We start from the raw sequence: 21,374 nt of genomic DNA, 5'->3' as shown, positions 1-21,374 counted from the left end.
TACAGAGGAAAAGCATCCAACTGTAGCGTGCCAATACTGTTCTCTTCAAGTAATCCACTGTGATAGGTAGTATTCTCTCATACAATCAATGATGATATAGTGGGGCAAAAAAGTATTTAGTCAGCCACCAATTGTGCAAGTTCTCCCACTTAAAAAGATGAGAGAGGCCTGTAATTTTGATCATAGGTACACTTCAACTATGACAGACAAAATTAGAAAAAAATCCAGAAAATCACATTGCAGAATTTTTTCTGAATTTATTTGCAAATTATGGTGGAAAATAAGTATTTGGTCAATAACAAAAGCCACTCCAGGACCTTGAAATGCTTCTTACGAAGCCACTCCTTCATTGCCTGGGCGGTGTGTTTGGGATCATTGTCATGCTGAAAGACCCAGCCACGTTTCATCTTCAATGCCCTTGCTGATGGAAGGAGCTAGTAATAAGAGCTAGCACATGGGCAGATCAAATACACTGCTAGAACTCCGATGAAGCTGTTTACATGTCCTAATCATTCAAAACTTGACCTCACGCCAATTAACAAAAGCAGAGTAAGGTGTTTACATGACTATTTCCGTTCTCGGCCTACTGCCATAATCAGTTTGATATCGAATTATTAGTCTGCATGTAAACGTACTCAGTGCATGAATCCTGTTGCTTACCTTTCCAAAGTCCCGCACATCAAACAAGTCGAAGGCCTCAAAGAGTTCACTCTTCTTCATGCCAAATATCTCATAGCAGGCGGAGAGAAAAGTCCTGATGTTCTTCAAGCACAGGAACTGGAAGTAAAGGGGGATATTTTGATTATTAGTTTGATGATAATATAAGATGATTGACCATACAGTCACACAAAGTCAAATGAGTCACTTTATTCTGATGACAGACGTGCTTCACTGCATAGCTCGATCTCATATTAAATGCGTATTTATTTAAGTCTAGATAGAATTGTAAGCTGATTTGAGAAATCCCCGTCTATTCAGAGTGTTTGAAGGCAGAGTACCACAGATCATACCACAGTCTTCTCAGAATCAGACTCCAGTCTCACTATTATCATTTATCAACGCTGGTCCTGACCTGTTCGCCACAAACTGTCAAGAGGACCTAAACATTTATATTGAAAAGTTGGAGGCCAGAAGAGGCTCATGTCTGGTTCACACTTCAAACATGGCTGCCACACAACACATTCCCATTCCACCTGGCTTCGACAATAAACATACGGCAATTGTTGTATATGTGAAAATGACAGAGTCAAATCAAATCAAATTATTTGTTGTCTCTATTGTCTCCATCCCCTACAGATGTCGCTTGTTATCCCTGGTGTATTTATCCCTGTGTTTCCTGTCTCTCTGTGCCAGTTCGTCTTGTATGTTCTAAGTCAACCAGAGTGTTTTTCCCGTGCTCCTGGCTTTTAAATTCTCTTTTTCTCGTCCTCCCGGTTTTGACCCTTGCCTGTTTTCTGGACTCTGTACCCACCTGCCTGACCATTCTGCCTGCCCTGACCTCGAGCCTGCCTTCCACACTGTACCTCCTGGAGTCTGAACTGGTTTAGACTTTTTGCCTGTCCACAACCATTCTCTTGCCTACCCCTTTAGGATATAATAAATATCAAAGACTCAAACCATCTGACTGCCGTGCCTGCATATGGGTCTCACCTCATGCCCTTATATCGTCGGAGGGCATAGCGGGATTTCTTTCTTTTTTTTCGAATTTTACCCCCTTTTCTCCCCAATTTTGTGGTATTCAATTGTTAGTAGTTACTATCTTGTCTCATTGCTACAACTCCCATACGGGCTCGGGAAAGACGAAGGTCGAAAGTCATGCAAGGCACCCAACCAAGGCGCACTGCTTCTTAACACAGCGCGCATCCAACCCGGAAGCCAGCCACACCAATGTCTCGGAGGAAACACCGTGCACCTGGCGACCTGGTTAGCGTGCACTGCGCCCGGCCCCGCCACAGGAGTCACTGGTGCGCGATGAGACAAGGATATCCCTACCGGCCAAACCCTCCGTTACCTGGACGACACTAGGCCAATTGTGCATCGCCCCATGGACCTCCCGGTCGCGGCCGGCTGCGACAGAGCCTGGGCGCGAACCCAGAGTCTCTGATGGCACAGCTAGCACTGCGATGCAGTGATAGCTGGATTTCTTATAAGCGTCTGGGTTAGAGTCCCGCTCCTTGAAAGAGGAAGCTCTACCCTTTAGCTCAGTGAGGATGTTGCCTGTAATCCATGGCTTCTGGTTGGGGTAGGTATGTACGGTCACTGTGGGGATGACGTCATCAATTAACTTATTGATGTGACTGATTGCCAGTGACTGATGTAGTTTACTCCTCAATGCCATCGGAAGAATCCCGGAACATATTCCAGTGTGTGCTAGCAAAACAGTCCTGTAGCTTAGCATCTGCGTCATCTGACCACTTCCTTATTGAGCGAGTCACTGGTCCTTCCTGCTTTAGTTTTTGCTTGTAAGCAGGACTCAGGAGGATAAAGTTATGGTCAGATTTGCCAAATGGAGGGTGAGAGAGAGCTTTGTATGCATCTCTGTGTGTGGAGTAAAGATTCTTTTCCCCCGCTGGGTTGCACATTTAAGAAGAAGAAGAAGAAGAAGATCGTTTACTGACTTGCCAAACCTTTCTGCCTAGTGCACATCCCAAATGTGAAGTAATTAACCTAATGTAGATCAATAGACTGGCCTCTTCCAATCCAGATCAGTCTCCGACAGAACCGCACATAGGCAAAGTCAGTAGCCTCAAACCCTGCCACATAACGTTGGCTGAATAAAAATTGATTTAGTGAAGCTAAAATGCTGACGCGGTGGATGCTACTGCCATCTTACAGTTGAGAAGATGGGAGAGGTGAACCTCACACTCAGTGTAATCTTAACCTTTTGATCAGAGTGCTGTGTCTGGGACAGAGACAAACGAGGAGGCCCGTTAAGATAATTGGCTGACATAAAACATGGTTGACACAAAGTGGGTTAGCTACTCTGTGATAAACTCTGGATGAAAGAGAGGATGTTGTCATAGACTGTTTTATAGGAGGATGCTGTTGGCACATTACTAAAGTAGACTACAGGTAGTCTAGTGGTTAGAGCTTTGGACTTGTAACCGATAGGTTGCAAGATCAAATCCCTGAGCTGACAAGGTAAAAATCTGTTGTTCTGGTCCTGAACAAGGCAGTTAACCCACTGTTCCTAGGCTGTCATTGAAAATAAGAATTTGTTCTTAACTGACTTGCCTAGTTAAATAAAGGTTTTAAAAAATCCCTACCAGATCTGAACTGCAATGCTCTCTCATCTGTACCAATGAATTGTGTACTTGCTCATTTCTGTAGGTTGCAATATGCTGCTTCTCTGCAGGTTTTGAGAATTGCAGGATAATTGACATTTATGAATTACAGGGTCATTGACATGAAATGTGCATATTTAAACCATAATCGCCAAATGATGGACTTAAGTCACTCAACACAGGATATCCCCAACAACGAATGTACAAAATAGAGCCTTCAGCTACTGTATTAAGATTGCAATCTTAAATGGTGTCCTGTTATGTTATATGCTGATGGCAACATCCTCCAATACAAGACTTTATCACAACAGTCTGTTAGAATGACATCAGTCCTCACAAATACGTACTGATGTACAGTGAATAACCAGTAACCAGGCTTTAACAAGCCGTATTTCAGGGCTGGACTGAAACCCTTCAGAGATGGGGTTGTTTGCATACTTCTTTTTCGTTTGGTCTTTGACTCACAGGCAGGCTTTCACAGGAAGTGTTTTTTTTATCGGTTATTCTCTCTCTCTCTCTCTCTCTCTCATTTCTACAACAGCACAGCTGTTGTCTGTGTGATGCTGTAACTCTGCTAGGCACGGCAGTAGATGCAGTCGACGAGTCTGGGTTACTAGAACAGTGTTACAATGCTAGTAAACAATGCATTGTTAAAAAAACAGAATACACAAGTCAATCAACTGAGAGAGGCAAAGTCATCTTTCTCTATTCATTATAACAGTTTCTCTATTCATATTTGTCTATCCAATATTTAGCCTCCTAGTTCCTCCTGAACTGTAGCACGAGATCAGAGCCGCCTGTGAAGATGATGATGGGCACAAACATCAAATATTAAATTCTGCTCCACTCAAATCGCATCAGGCATTACAGACGACTTCCCAAGAAAGGCCTTGGGGCAGAAAACCCCAGATAAGACAGTCAGAGTGAAGGACACGCAGGCAGCTAGTAAATAATGTTGAATGTTTACACTTGTATGCATGCCGTTTTATCTGAGGAGCACATCTTGGAGACGGCCGCCCGGGGGCTTCTGAGCAACCCGAAGAGCTTTAGTATCTGAAGGAAACAGCAGCCTCACAGAAAGGCATCTGAAACCCACAGCACTAGACTCAGTGGGCTGAAACCCTTTCTGTAGCACTGGGGTGAAGCATGCTGGGTGCAGGGGGGGACGGGGGTGGTGAGCAAGCACCAGGGAGGCTCGGGATCCTTTCACACTGAGCTGTTTTCTGCATTAGGAACACTCAGCCCCCTAAGGCTCTTGTACAGTACAGAGAGAGGCCTGACTGGTGTGGGTACCTCTCAAAACCATCCTCCTGACATGGAATGACGATTTCACACCGCGGCTTATTGTTGCATCCCGGCAGACATCTCCCGAATCAGTGAGCCTTGACTGAGCATGGAAACATGGGCCTGTGTCAGAGAGAGAGAGAGTGTGTGTGTGTGTGTGTGTGTGTGTGTGTGTGTGTGTGTGTGTGTGTGTGCGTGCGTGCGTGCGTGCGTGCGTGCGTGCGTGCGTGCGTGCGTGTGTGTTAACCTGTAGAGTAGGGAAGGGGACCAGGAAGGATGCAAGGGTAAGTGTAGGGAGAATTCACCACAACACTGTATAATGAAGGTGTAGCATTTCATATCTGAAGCACCATGCCAAAACCATCTGCAGAAATAAGACAAAGAGAAAATGGTCTCTACCACCATCCAATCCCACATTCTGCTTTTCAAGTCATGTGGTACTGTGTTGAATCTGTTCAGAGCTCTTTAGCTCCATTATAAGGATCTTATTTCGTTCTGCTTATGTATTCCCTTCAATATGCTCCAAAGCTCCATGGCAACCACAGTGTGGGGGTCTTTTAAAACCCCAGTGTGTATTGTATGTAGCCTAGCTTACCAAATACTACCTAATCAAATCCTACTCTAGTTGGTCTAAAATCTCCCACATGAAAAGCCAAACTGAGTTAGACTCATCTCATCTCTTTTGGTTAATGAGTGTCAATTAACAGCCGGTTAGATGGCCGACTCTGTCACAGAGGAAGCAGAGGACGTACTGATGTACAGTGAATGAGATTAGAGACCTGAGAGGCCTCTTTCTGTTTGTCCTTTCACTCAATCTGATATGCCCACAGACAACCCAGCCCAGCCAACAGGGAGCGAGAGTGCCAGGCTGCATCTGAAATGGCAACTGATTCCCTGTATAGCGCACTATTGACCAGAGACATTTCGGCCCTGGTCAAAAGCAGTGCACTATGTAGGGAATAGGGTACCATTTAGATGCAGACTCTGTGTGCTACTAGCCTGGAATCCAAACTGATACAATGGTCAAGTGGAGCATATGAGTTTGGATTCCAGGCTAGTGTGCTACTGCTTGGAGCATCTCACATAGACAAGACAGATAGAACAATGGTTTAACTATAGCTCTGTAGCAATGAATACCATCGTATTCAACAGGGTATTGCATCAGAATGACATAACCCCTGCATGCTTTCTCTATGACTCATACCTACTGTATCTTATGACCGTCTCTTGAGATTGTGTCAGGTGAGAAGAAATGGTGTCATATGAAACCCTATAGGAGGAAAACAGGGGGCCACGGACCACAGTAATGTATAGCTTAATGTATGGGCCTATGACATGGAAACAGATCACCAGGGTTCCGTCCAAAATGGCACACCCTATTCCCTATGTAGTGCACTACTTTAGACCAGAGCCATATGGGCATTACATAGGGAATAGGGTGTCATTTGGGACGCAGACCAGACCTGAGGTACTGTATATGTCACACACATGTGAGAGCTGGGACCTGTTCTCAGCTGTGTCATCAGGAAACCTGAGTTGGAGTGTAGGCGAATGACTATGTGCTGACTGCAGAGGAACATCTGTCCGCCTTTTACAACCAGGTCCAGCTAAGGGTCAAACCCAGCCAGAAGACAGACAGCTAAAACAGCAGGATGCACAATCCAGAGATACACCCCCTCAGATTGTACTCTGTCCATAAACCTCCTAGGCAGTGGAGAGTAGACTCCATACTACACACTAGACTCCAGTAACTGCCACAGAATGATGTATTTTTCTCACACCCGGTCTGAAGGATAATACTCATCGGTGCAGTCTGCACTCGAATCAAAAAACTAACTGAGACATACGCCAGCAATTCATTTATACGGGCAGCAGGTAGCCTAGCATTTAACAGCGTTGGGCCAGTAACCGAAAGGTATGCTATCCACTCCCTCTAGTGGTGTGGGGGCTGTGCTTTGACAAAGTAGGTGAGGTTATATCCTGCCTGGTTGGCCCTGTACGGGGGTATAGTCGGACGGGGACACAGTGTCTCCCAACCCCTCCTGTCTCAGCCTCCAGTATTTATGCAGCAATAGTTTATGTGTCGGGGGGCTAGGGTCAGTCTGTTATATCTGGAGTATTTATCCTGTCTTATCCGGTGTCCTGTGTGAATTTAAGTATGCTCTCTCTAATTCTCGCTCTCTTTCTCTCTCTTTTTCTAGGATGACCTGAGTCCTAGGACCATAGCTCAGGACTACCTGGCCTGATGACTCCTTGCTGTCCCCAGACCACCTGGTCGTGCTGCTAATCCAGTTTCAACTGTTCTGCCTGCGGCTATAGAACCCTGACCTGTTCCCCTGGACGTGCTACCTGTCCCAGACCTGCTGTTTTATCTCTCTCTACCGCACCTGCTGTCTCTAACTCTGAATGATCTGCTATGAAAAGCAAACGGACATTTCCTCCTGAGGTGCTGACCTGTTGCACTCTCTAAAACCACTGTGATAATTATTATTTGACCCTGCTGGTCATCTATGAACATTTGAACATCTTGACCATGTTCTGTTATAATCTCCACCCGGCACAGCCAGAAGAGGAATGGCCACCCCTCATAGCCTGGTTCCTCTCAAGGTTTCTTCCTAGGTTCCTGCCTTTCTAGGGAGTATTTCCTAGCCACCGTGCTTCTACATCTGCATTGCTTGGTGTTTGGGGTTTTAGGCTGGGTTTCTGTATAGCACTTTGTGACATCGGCTGACGTTAAAAGGGCTTTATAAATCAATTTGATTGATTGATGGTCAATCTGTTGATGTGTCATTGAGCTAAGAACGTAACCCTCATTTTCTCCAGGCGCCGTACTACTTAACAGCATATTACACTGCACCTATCTGGTGTATGTGACAACAAAACACATATGTTGTATTCACTTTCATTACTCATCCCTAAGGTTACAGAAAGAGAGAGATTGAGAAATCCAGAGTGAGAGACAGAGAGGAGGGGTTGGGAGAGATCATAACTTTCACCCTGACTCTTCTATTTAACAGTAAAGACTTATTTAATGCAGCACTGACAGGCACAGCCCTGTTTCATTACATTATTAATGAGAGATGACTGATTGGCCTCAGCTGGTCGGCCTGCTAGCTACGGTCCACAGTAGCTGATCCAAACCCAGGGACATACAGTAGGCTACGTTCCAAATGGCACCCTATTCCCTTTATAGTGCACTACTTTCTTTATTCTTTTTTTTTTTTACCAGTACACAGAAGTAGTGCACTATATAGGGAATAGGGTGGGATTTGGGACGCAACAACAGACTAATAACATTTGTCGTCTCCAACGCCTCTTATGTGCTTTCATGTACAGCCCGAGGTATTTCAAAAGGGTGGGAAGTCGCCCATAAAGACTAACAACGTTTCTATATCTTTCGGCATTTTCCATGAAATGTTTCCCAACCCACATCCACCTGAAGCTAGAGGTTATGTATGTGTACACCTTGATGGATAGCAGTACGGTTTATGTTATTTGGTGCTCTGTCTGTTTACGGAGAGGGTCAAGTGATGCAGAGATTCTGTGATGGGGTCATGAGAGACGGAGGGTTGTGATAGTTTGGCTGGGATGTGGTGGAGGCCAGAGAGATTCATGGGTAAATGTCCTTCAATCTTCACAGTAAAGTAGTGTGTTGGCCAGGGTGTGTAAATCTTCACAGGACAGTAGTGTGTTGGCCAGGCCAGGGTATGTAAATCTTCACAGGACAGTAGTGTGTTGGCCAGGCCAGGGTGTGTAAATCTTCACAGCAAAGTAGTGTGTTGGCCAGGCCATGGTATGTAAATCTTCACAGGATAGTAGTGTGTTGGCCAGGCCAGGGTGTGTAAATCTTCACAGCAAAGTAGTGTGTTGGCCAGGCCAGGGTGTGTAAATCTTCACAGCAAAGTAGTGTGTTGGCCAGGCCATGGTATGTAAATCTTCACAGGATAGTAGTGTGTTGGCCAGGCCATGGTATGTAAATCTTCACAGGACAGTAGTGTGTTGGCCAGGCCAGGGTGTGTAAATCTTCACAGGACAGTAGTGTGTTGGCCAGGCCATGGTGTGTAAATCTTCACAGGACAGTAGTGTGTTGGCCAGGCCAGGGTGTGTAAATCTTCACAGGACAGTAGTGTGTTGGCCAGGCCAGGGTGTGTAAATCTTCACAGGACAGTAGTGTGTTGGCCAGGCCAGGGTATGTAGAGCTTCACAGCACAGTAGTGTGTGTTAGGGGACACATAAACCTTTACTGCTCATCAGCTGTAATGACCTGATCCAAGGCTCTCCCTCTCCAGCCTCTCTGTTCTCTCGAAAGAGGCAAGGCGTACGTCCCTTGTCTTCTCACTGGAGCATGAATACTGTCTGTCCGCCCCTCCTCCTCCCCCTCCTACTCCTCACATCTCATCCTCCTCTTTGTCCCCTCACTCCCCCTCCCCTCCTCCTCCTCCTTATCCAGTTAAATATCATACATTTGGTTTCCAGCTGCAGGGTGTGTAAGACAGGTCAATACAGTGCATTTGGAAAGTGATCAGGCGCCTTGACTTTTTCAAAATTTTGTTATGTTACAGCCTTATTCTAAAATGGTTTCAATTTGATGTTTTCCTCATCAATCTTCACACAATACCCCAGAATGACAAAGGGAATGCAGGTTTTTAGAACATTTTGCAAATGTATAAAAAAAAAATCAGACATACCTTATTTACATAAGTATTCAGACACTTTGCTATGAGACTCAAAATTGAGCTCAGGTGCATCCTGTTTCTACAACTTGATTGGAGTCCACCTGTGGTAAATGTAATAAATTGGACATGATTTGGAATGGCACACACATAAGGTCCGGCAGTTGACAGTGCATGTCAGAGCAAAAAACAAGACATGAGGTCAAAGGAATTGTCCATAGAGCTCTGAGACAGGATTGTCTCGAGGCACAGATCTGGGGAAGGTAAAACAAATATTCTGCAGCATTGAAGGTCCGCAAAAACACAGTGGCCTCCATCATTGTTAAATGGAAGTAGTTTGGAAGCACCAAGATTCTTCCTAGAGCTGGCTTCCCGGCCAAACTGAGCAACTGGGGGAGAAGGAGGGAGGTGACCAAGATCCCGATGGTCACTCTGACAGAGCTCCAGAGTTCCTCTGTGGAGATGGGAGTCCCTTCCAGAAAGACAACCATCTCTGCAGCACTCCACCAATCAGGCCTTTATGGTAGAGTGGCCAGGCAGAAGCCACTCCTCCATAAAAGGACATGACAGCCCGCTTGGAGTTTGCCAAAAGACACCTAAAGGACTCTCAGACCATGAGAAACAAGATTCTCTGGTCTGATGAAACCAAGATTCAACTCTTTGACCTGAATGCAAAGCGTCACAAAGCGTCACAAAGCGTCACATCCCTAACCCACCGTCACAACCCTAACCCACCGTCCCTACAGTGAAGCATGGTGGTGGCAGCATCATGCTGTGGGGATGTTTTTCAGTGACAGGGACTGGGAGACAAGTCAGGATCGAGGGAAAGATGAACGGAGCAAAGTACAGAGAGATCCTTGATGAAAACCTGCTCCAGAGCGCTCAGGACCTCAGACTGGGGTGAAGGTTCACATTCCAACAGGACAACGACCCTAAGCACACAGCCAAGATAACGCCGCGACCGGGAGGTCCGTGGGGCAACGCACAATTGGCCTATTGTCGTCCGGGTTAGGGAGGGTTTGGCCGGTAGGGATATCCTTGTCTCATCGCACACCAGCGACTCCTGTGGTGGGCCTGGCGCAGTGCGCGCTAACCAAGGTTGCCAGATGCACGGTGTTTCCTCCGACACATTGGTGCGACTGGCTTCGGGGTTGTATGCGCGCTGTGTTAAGAAGCAGTGCGGCTTGGTTGGGTTGTGTATCGGAGGACGCATGACTTTCAACCTTCGTCTCTCCCATGAAATTGGGGAGAAAAAGGGGTAAAATTCAACAACAAAAAAGAAAGTAGATGTGCTGCATCGCTCCCCATTCAACCTGACAGAGCTTGAGAGGTGCAGCAGAGAAAATGGGAGAAAGTCTCGAAATACAGGTGTGCCAAGCTTGTAGTGTCATACCCAAGAAGAAGAAGACTCAAGGCTGAAATCGCTGCCAAAGGTGATTCAACAAAGTACTGAGTAAAGGGTCTAAATATTTATGTAAATGTTTATGTAAATCTTCTCATAAATTTGTCCCTTAAAATCTAAAAACCTGTTTTTGCATTGTCATTATGGGGGATTATGTATGGATTGATTCGATTTATTTTATTTTTTCATTTTAGAATAAGGCTGTAATGTAACAAAATGTGGAAAAAGTCAAGGGGTCTGGAAACTTTCCCGAAAAAAGGCAATGAAAATAGACATACAGTATTTAAATAGAGCTCAGCAGAGATGTCCAAGTATCACCAATACCCACTATTACACAGCATGAGAAGCATTAGACATCCTCATTCACACTTAGTGGAGAAACATGATATGAAATACATATTGTTAATACAGTACACCACTGAAACACTAGGCTACACACTGCAAGGCCAAGTGCTCTTTGCTTTAAGCATTATCATTACTGACTGCCTGACTGACTGACTGCTCTATCTATTTTTAGCCGGGTAGAAAATAATGTCCATTTAATTTGGCTCGAGGTTCTCAATGCTCCACTGGAGACTGGATGAACAGTAAAGGTTGCAGTGGTGCTGCAGGCTACAGAAACATCTCTCCCTCGAGTGCATCATCTGGACATCTCAGAGTGGGAGTATTGATCTAGGATCAGTTTAGCCTCTTAGGACATATTGAAGAAGATTACATGGACAGGGGAGAGCTGATCCTGGATCAGCACTCTGAGACACTTCATGAATAACGAGTCTGATATCTAATAAGACCATGACAAGGACAAAGAAATAAAAAGCTGTGTTAACATATAACAAATGGGGACATTGACATTAATGTGTTTCATTTTGTGTTGTTCCCATCAGATTTGTATTAGACATGGATTTAAATAGAGTTAAACGCTATCATCAATGGCCATTGTTTTCAATGTAACTATGTCAGTATTGACGAAAAAGCTCTCAGAAAGCACTTACAACAATACTGATGAAATGAAGCAGTCTGGTAGGTCAAAAAAACGCAATAAACATTGATTGGAGATCAGACTCTCTTCCTTTTTGTAAATCATAAAATGTAATGACATAATTCCTCATATAGCATTACCATTTATTTGACTGGCGCTCTGCAGAGGTACATATTCTATATTATAAACTGGGTGGTTTAAGCCCTGAATACTGATAGGCTCACAGATGTGGTATATCAGACCGTTTACCACGAGTATGACAAAACACGTATTTTTACTGCTCTAATTACATTGGCAACCAGTTTATAAGCAATAAGGCACCTTGGGGGAATGTGATATACGGCCAATATACCATATATACCAATATACCAGCTAAGGGTTGTGTCCAGTCACTGCGTGTTGCGTTGTGCATGAGTAGCCCTTAGCCGTGGTATATTGGCCATATACCATGCTGGTCCCATGTTTCATGCGCTGAAATAAAAGATCCCTCAAATTTTCCATACGCAAAAAAAAAGCTTATTTCTCTCAAATGTTGTGAACAAATATGTTAACAACCTTATGAGTGAGCATTTCTCCATTGCCAAGATAATCCATATACCTGACAGATGTGGCATATCAAGAAGCTGATTAAACAGCATGATCATAACATATGCACCTTGTGCTGGGGACAATAAAAGGCCACTCTAAAATGTGCAGTTTTGTCACACAACACAATGCCACAGATGTCTCCAGTATTGAGGGAGTGCGCAATTGGTATGCTGACTGCATGAATGTCCACCAGAGCTTTTGAAAGAGAATTGAATGTTAATTTCTCTACCATATGCCACTTCAGCAATATGGTCCAAATCACACACCTATCAATATAACGCACTGTCATCCCTAATGCCTCTGATCCGGCTGACTCCCTTGTTACAAATACTGCACTTGTAAATTATGTCTGAGTGTTGGAATGAGCCCCTCGCTGTCTGTAAATTAAATAAACAAGAAAAGTGGGCCCCCTGGTTTGCTTAATACAAGGAATTTGATTGAGTGTTTACTTGTACTTTTTACGTTGACTCAAGAATGAGTACTTTTTCCACCACTGTACTTAACTACATTTAAAACAAGATACTTTTAAACTTGTATTCATGTAGTATTTTAATGGGTGACTTTGACTTTTACTCTACTAATTTTATAGAATGTTTTTAATCTATTTTGTATTTTTTGGGTAAAAAATACATTGTGTATTTTTTTTCTCCCCAATTTCATTATATCCAATTGCAATCCAATTACGATCGTGTCTCATCGCTGCAACTCCCCAAAGGGCTCGGATGAGGTGAGGGTCGAGCCATGTGTCCTCCGTAACATGACCCGCCTAACTACTCTTCTTTAGACCTGCCCGCTTAACCCGGAAGCCAGCCGCACCAATGTGTCAGAGGAAACACCGTTCAACTGACGACCGGGGTCAGCCTGCAGGCACCCGGCCCGCCACAACGAGTCGCTAGAGCGCGATGAGCCAAGTAAAGCCCCCCCAGGCCAAACCCTCCCCTAACCCGGAAACATGCTGGACCAATTGTGCGCCGCCCTATAGGACTCTATTATGGTATTTTGACAATTGAATACTTTTTCCAACACTATCATAGAATACAATTTCCCAAAACATCTAAATCTATTCCAGCAAGGGAAATACAGGTGAATGCAGAACTTGGACGATTAGGAGAATTCTGAGTCATTCGGAACAAAATCAGTAATGATGACATCATCAAAGTGTCCCAACACTGACAATTCTCTTTACTCTTTCCATTTCCGCTCTATCTCTTTCTCTCCCGCCCCCCTCTCTTCTCTCTACCTCTTGAAGTAAAGTTCTTACTTAAATGGGAACTCTGAAGCTTTGTCATGTACTAAGTCAGGTTGCTTCTGTGTGTTTTTTTAGACAGAATGGGTTTGGCTCAGGCATGTCAAGTTTCACTTCCTTCCTCTATTCCGTCTCCTCACTTCCTTAGTGTGCCAAAGCTCAGAGACAGTCTTTTAGAAAGAGGCCTATATGTACTACTGCTGCTGCCGATGCATTGTGTGCATTCACGTATAAGCCACGTTGTGCAGCTAATACTGAAACCAAACCACAGCTTACAAAACCTTTTGGTCTAGACTCTAGAGCATAACAGTCTCAGTAGCCATTTGCCCATTTACACTTCCTCTCAGTTGACACTTTCATACTGCCGTGTTGTAACATCCACACATACAGAGATAAACACATACCTAAAAAAAAAATAAGTAAGACACTTTTAACTCACTCCTGCTGCACCTGTTGCACGTTCCTCTCACAAGTAGACACACTCCCATGAGAAAATACTACAACAGCATCCAAGCTATTCTGTGGGATGTCAGATTTACACTTCTCCTTTCCTTAGAACTTGTGACCTTGTGGATTTTATGGAGAACGTACGAAGGCCAATACCCCTCATATCCATTTAATTTATCTCTAGCTTTCATTATTCGTATCTCTTGAAAGACAGGGCCCAGTCAAAATGTTTCCAGGTTCAAGGAAAAGTCGATTTCTAGGTGTATTTGTACTGCATAACTGTTTCTACATAACTTGTCTTACCCTGAGAAAACAACAACAACTGGATGTTGGTTTTGACTGAACACAGCAGCTCAAAAGTCACACGCTGTTAGCACACTTCACATCAGAGAGACACGCTGTTAGCACACTTCACATCAGAGAGACACGCTGATAGCACACTTCATATCAGAGACACACGCTGTTAGCACACTTCACATCAGAGAGACACGCTGTTAGCACACTTCACATCAGAGAGACACGCTGATAGCACACTTCACATCAGAGACACACGCTGTTAGCACACTTCATATCAGAGAGACACGCTGATAGCACACTTCATATCAGATAGACACGCTGTTAGCACACTTCACATCAGAGAGACACGCTGATAGCACACTTCACATCAGAGACACACGCTGTTAGCACACTTCACATCAGATAGACACGCTGTTAGCACACTTCACATCAGAGAGACACGCTGATAGCACACTTCACATCAGAGACACACGCTGTTAGCACACTTCACATCAGAGAGACACGCTGTTAGCACACTTCACATCAGAGAGACACGCTGTTAGCATACTTCACATCAGAGAGACACGCTGATAGCACACTTCACATCAGAGAGACACGCTGTTAGCACACTTCACATCAGAGAGACACGCTGATAGCACACTTCACATCAGAGAGACACGCTGTTAGCACACTTCACATCAGAGAGACACGCTGTTAGCACACTTCACATCAGAGAGACACGCTGTTAGCACACTTCACATCAGAGAGACACACTGTTAGCACACTTCACACCAGAGACACGCTGTTAGCACACTTCACATCAGAGAGACACGCTGTTAGCACACTTCACATCAGAGACACACTGTTAGCACACTTCACATCAGAGACACACGCTGTTAGCACACTTCACATCAGAGACACACACTGTTAGCACACTTCACATCAGAGAGACACGCTGTTAGCACACTTCACATCAGAGACACACACTGTTAGCACACTTCACATCAGAGACACACACTGTTAGCACACTTCATATCAGAGACACACGCTGTTAGCACACTTCACATCAGAGAGACACGCTGTTAGCACACTTCATATCAGAGACACACACTGTTAGCACACTTCACATCAGAGAGACACGCTGTTAGTACACTTCACATCAGAGAGACACGCTGTTAGCACACTTCATATCAGAGACACACACTGTTAGCACACTTCATTTCAGAGACACACGCTGTTAGCACACTTCATATCAGAGACACACACTGTTAGCACACTTCATATCAGAGACACACGCTGTTAGCACACTTCACATCAGAGAGACACGCTGATAGCACACTTCACATCAGAGACACACTGTTAGCACACTTCACATCAGAGACACACGCTGTTAGCACACTTCACATCAGAGACAGACACTGTTAGCACACTTCACATCAGAGAGACACGCTGTTAGCACACTTCACATCAGAGACACACGCTGTTAGCACACTTCACATCAGAGAGACACGCTGTTAGCACACTTCACATCAGAGACACACGCTGTTAGCACACTTCACATCAGAGAGACACGCTGTTAGCAGACTTCACATCAGAGACACACGCTGTTAGCACACTTCACATCAGAGAGACACGCTGTTAGCACACTTCACATCAGAGACAGACGCTGTTAGCACACTTCACATCAGAGAGACACGCTGTTAGCACACTTCACATCAGAGACACACGCTGTTAGCACACTTCACATCAGAGAGACACGCTGTTAGCACACTTCACATCAGAGACACACGCTGTTAGCACACTTCACATCAGAGAGACACGCTGTTAGCACACTTCACATCAGAGACAGACGCTGTTAGCACACTTCACATCAGAGAGACACGCTGTTAGCACACTTCACATCAGAGACACACGCTGTTAGCACACTTCACATCAGAGAGACACGCTGTTAGCACACTTCACATCAGAGACACACGCTGTTAGCACACTTCACATCAGAGAGACACGCTGTTAGCAGACTTCACATCAGAGACACACGCTGTTAGCACACTTCACATCAGAGAGACACGCTGTTAGCACACTTCACATCAGAGACACACGCTGTTAGCACACTTCACATCAGAGAGACACGCTGTTAGCAGACTTCACATCAGAGACACACGCTGTTAGCACACTTCACATCAGAGACAGACGCTGTTAGCACACTTCACATCAGAGAGACACGCTGTTAGCACACTTCACATCAGAGACACACGCTGTTAGTACACTTCACATCAGAGAGACACGCACTGTTAGCACACTTCACATCAAAGACACACACACTGTTAGCACACTTCACATCAGAGAGACACGCTGTTAGCACACTTCACATCAGAGAGACACACTGTTAGCACACTTCACATCAGAGAGACACGCTGTTAGCACACTTCACATCAGAGAGACACACACTACGCACTCCACTACTTCCCTCTTGCCAACCCCGCTGCTGCCATCACTGCTGGACAACTAAGTCTCCAGAGGAGCTGATGACTTGTGCTTTAATTACGCGTCTAATACAGCCACGAGGCCCGCTGCTTTGAGGGTCCAGGCCCCTGTGTTCAGAGAGGGTTCTTTGATATGGCTCTGTGCACCAGACAGGTCCTTTGTGCTCTGGGCCCTCTAAGCCTTTGTCTGGGTCTCTCCGCGGTCCCCAGGGTCCCACTGGGTGAGGGGAGGCCTAGCGTCCCATGTGTTTGTAAATGGACCAATGATAAAATAGCTACTGCCACTGTGTATTCATTAATTATTCACTGTGGTATTCATGCATCTCAACCAACCCTCCGTTATGTAAATGACACCTCCATGGAGCACTGAGGGCTGGGGGCAGTGGGTGCTTCCCAAATAGCACCCTATTCCATATTTAGTGTACTAATTCTGAATGGGCCCTGGTGAAAAGTCATACACCATATAGGGAGTAAGGTTCAATTTCGGACGCAGATAGAAAGTTGTGGAGGGGCTTTTTGAAATTTCCCCTCCAGTTTCTGTTGTTGGATAGTGATGTACAACCAAAGGAAATTGGTATCCTTAGCATGCTGTGTGAATGGGTGTAGCACACTAGTAGTGTGTTAAGCCTAAGGACAGAAATATTATATCTGCTTGGTCTACAATCAAGAGAAAGTAGGCTGAGCAGAATTGTAAATATGAATCGTATTTGCTTCAGTGATGTACGTGATGTAGGTGCTTACACTTTTGTATGTATCATCCTCATTGAATCATAATGACTAATCCAAGATGGCATCAAGCCATGTCTAAGAATAACATAGTGTTACAATGGGTAAGCATAGGACACATCCAATGTGCCTGCTACATAGTGTGCCATTATGTCATGACTTAGAGCGGATGCTGGCAAATAATGATCTTCTCTCGATCAATAATTGTAGCCGTTGGCCTTGTCTAACCCTGAGAGTAATACACAGCTCAACCTCTCTTCTTACCAACACACAACCTAGTTTCCTCTCTTAAAGCACCATGCAAACATGGTCATTTGTTTGAGGCACTAAAAGCAATACAAAATGTCAATAACAATAGCAAATGTAATGGTCCACTTGACTTTGACCATTTTAAAAACAAACTTGATTACGAGTCTATTGTAGAAGTAATTCATATTGACATGAGGATTGTAGAATTGTTTTAGAGTGCACTCCCTCTGTCACGCAATCTGTCTGTCAGCTATACACTGATAGTTGGTTTGTGAAGCAGCTTACTCATTGGCTGCTTCATTCGAGTGTGCGATGACTGAGTGTGCGTGATGACTGAGTGTGTGTGTGTGCGTGCATGCGTGCGCGTGTGCGTGTGTGTGACTGTGGGAGTGTGTGTTTGTGTGTGTGGCAGTCAGGTGCTCTAAAGGTTGGTCTAGACTCGTCACATGGAGTAACCGTCCCCTCTCTCCCCTGAGAGTTGTCATTGAGACACAGATTTAGCTGTGATGTGAAGGAGAATTATAATCTGCCCAGCCCAGAGCCAGGCCAGGCTGTGACATGCTCGGTGTGACCCAGGCTGTGACAGTATAGGCTTGGCGTGGGACAGGACAGGAGCAGATGGTCTTTGACAACCAGGAGAGCAGAGGAACACGTGGCAGGAGGCAGGAGCCTCAGTTTTTAATAACGCAGAAGACAGGGGAGCTGTACCTGTACCTGGCAGTCACACTACCTGTATGTCTGTCTGTCTACCTATCTGTCTATCTGTATGTATGTTTGTCTGTCTACATATCTGTCTATCTGTATGTATGTCTGTATGTCTGTCTGTGTACCTATCTGTCTATCTGTATGTATGTCTGTCTGTCTACCTATCTGTATATCTGTCTATCTGTATGTCTGTCTGTCTACCTATCTGTCTATCTGTATGTATGTTTGTCTGTCTACATCTCTGTCTATCTGTATGTATGTCTGTCTGTCTACCTATCTGTCTATCTGTATGTATGTCTGTATGTCTGTCTGTCTACCTATCTGTCTATCTGTATGTATGTCTGTGTGTCTGTCTACCTATCTGTATGTATGTCTGTCTACCTATCTGTCTATCTGTATGTATGTTTGTCTGTCTACATATCTGTCTATCTGTATGTATGTCTGTATGTCTGTCTGTGTACCTATCTGTCTTTCTGTATGTACGTATGTCTGTCTGTCTACCTATCTGTCTATCTGTATGTATGTTTGTCTATCTACATCTCTGTCTATCTGTATGTATGTCTGTATGTCTGTCTGTGTACCCATCTGTCTATCTGTATGTATGTCTGTATGTCTACCTATCTGTCTATCTGTATGTATGTCTGTATGTCTGTCTGTGTACCTATCTGTCTATCTGTATGTATGTATGTATGTCTGTCTGTGTACCCATCTGTCTATCTGTATGTATGTTTGTCTGTCTACATATCTGTCTATCTGTATGTATGTCTGTATGTCTGTCTGTGTACCTATCTGTCTATCTGTATGTATGTATGTATGTCTGTCTGTGTACCTATCTGTCTATCTGTATGTATGTATGTCTGTCTGTCTACCTATCTGTCTATCTGTATGTATGTTTGTCTGTCTACATATCTGTCTATCTGTATGTATGTCTGTATGTCTGTCTGTGTACCTATCTGTCTATCTGTATGTATGTATGTATGTATGTATGTCTGTCTACCTATCTGTATGTATGTATGTATGTTTGTCTGTTAGTCTTTCTGTGTGCTAGGAACATAATATATATTGTCATATACCTGTACTTTGTACTGGCTATTGACTCAATATGGGACAATAAATCAATAGGAAAGGATGAAAGTGTTGAGATGCAAGAGCACAAATCAAAAAACAACTCTGTTACAGGGAAGGGAAAACGAGGAAAGCACAGAAAAGACCAGCTACCACTTATTTCTAATAGACAAAAGCTGCCATGTACTGTCACAGAGAAATGTGATAGTTGGCCCATGGAATTTTACTGCCTTTGTGGGGCTATTCATTTGATTATTTAAATATATAAATAAATATAAATCAAAATATGGGGGAGGGGGAAACATAAGAATTGATTGAAACTGTTTTGTTGATGTACATAAAGCCATATACTCAAAGCAACCTCTCTACCTCCAGCTGAATGTGTGAATCTCATATCCTATAGACAGCCTGGTCTCATAGACTATATGTATGGTTATATAAGACATAAGGTTAATTAAGGCAAAAACTAAAGGAGGATGTTTGGTCGGGGTGTATAGGTAGGTGTATAATGCGAAACTCTAGCAACCCAAAGGTTTGAATATCATCAACTTTAGCATTTTATTCAACTTTTCAACTACTTACTACATTTTAGCTACTTTGCAACTACTTAGCTTGTTAGCTAACTCTTCCCCTAACCCTAGCTAATGTTAGCCACAACAAATTGGAATTCCTAACATATCATACTTTTGCAAATTCATAACATTGTACATTACAAATCTATAACATACTGTACGTTTAGCAAAATCTTAACATATAATAGGAATTGTAATTTGTAACATATCCTACGAAATGGATGATGAACATCCAAAATCAATCCATACCATCGAAACCTAACATATCATACTAAGTGGAGTGTCAGATTTTTGTACAGAATAATATGAAATGCTCTGAGGCCTGGTTGCCATAGAGGGCAAGCGAGGTCTGACTCGGTTCAGATAACGGTACAGCTTTGCTTTAAGAGATCAAAATAATGGAAACTTCCCTCGTTGACAAAAAAAAAGAACACTTTCGAGGATATGAAACAATTCCCAAGTTCACAGCGAACTAAGTTAAACTAATGTGATTCAAACTGCCAACAGGTTTTCCCTCCCTCTGTGCAGTCTTTTATGTTTTTGATTACTCCATTCGATGGGTGAAAATATGGGCATTGTGGTTTAGCAGAGTATTTGAAGCGTTTAATGTTTTTGATATGAAATTATTGTAAACACGTTTCTTATTTTACCTGTGACATCTGCGGTCTGAGATTAATCTCTTTGAGGTTGATGGACTGGGGTCGGAGGTTGTTGAGAAGCTGACACAGGAGCACTCCATCTCGGAGTGTCTGAGCCAGGTCGAATACCTGGGCGGACTCCCATGTTACCCGATGGTTGGGTGGTAGCACCTTGCAGTTGATCAGCCATAATGCACACTGCCTCCAATACTCCATCATTGTTAATATATGGTTGAGATCAAACAAATATTCCGCAAGGAATAAAGCCTATTGGAGTCTAATCAATAGCGCACGCTAACACAACGTTGTCTCCATTTCAATCTGCAATATAAACGATGAAAGCGAAACTAGGTAACCGGATTTGATTATACTTCCCTCCGTTTCATAGCAGAAATAAAGGTACATTGAAAGAGGCTATGCTACGTGTGTACCCTGTCCATTGATGACTGAACCGTTCCACAGCTGACAGTAACGGCAACACTGTTCGTGCGCTCTCCCTCCCTGCCTCTCTCCATCTCTCTCTCTCTCTCTCGCGCGCGCGCGCGTTCTCTCTCCGTCCATACCAACCCTCCGCCTCTCCTTTTCCGCTTCCACTCATATGTTCCATAGAGTTAATTACTGCATTGATATTAGCATTGTGTCACCCACCTCAGAACATTCTTAGAAAAAGAAAAAAAAACACAAAGTGCTGTTTGGAAAATTGTAGCCTATTAAGAACGATTTAGAAGTAGCGGTAGTCTATTCGGAGAGGATGAAT

At 44.1% G+C, this 21,374-nt stretch overlaps 1 protein-coding gene across 1 annotated transcript in view; it reads right to left on the bottom strand.

Moving 5' to 3' along the window:
- LOC115105043 (guanine nucleotide exchange factor VAV3) overlaps positions 1-21,147 on the bottom strand; it is a 157,053-nt gene extending 135,906 nt beyond the window's left edge. The window contains exons 1-2 of the mRNA XM_065007087.1: positions 20,630-21,147; positions 661-777 (exon numbers count right to left, since the gene is read on the bottom strand). Of these exons, the coding sequence (XP_064863159.1) occupies positions 661-777; positions 20,630-20,836 (324 nt within the window). The 5' untranslated portion in view covers positions 20,837-21,147. The remainder of the gene's footprint in view (positions 1-660; positions 778-20,629) is intronic.
- Between the last annotated feature and the right edge of the window lie 227 nt (positions 21,148-21,374).

The sequence above is a fragment of the Oncorhynchus nerka genome, linkage group LG22 (genome assembly GCF_034236695.1).
Source record: "Oncorhynchus nerka isolate Pitt River linkage group LG22, Oner_Uvic_2.0, whole genome shotgun sequence".
Taxonomy (NCBI): domain Eukaryota; kingdom Metazoa; phylum Chordata; class Actinopteri; order Salmoniformes; family Salmonidae; genus Oncorhynchus; species Oncorhynchus nerka.
This window is presented reverse-complemented; position numbering and strand designations above follow the sequence as displayed.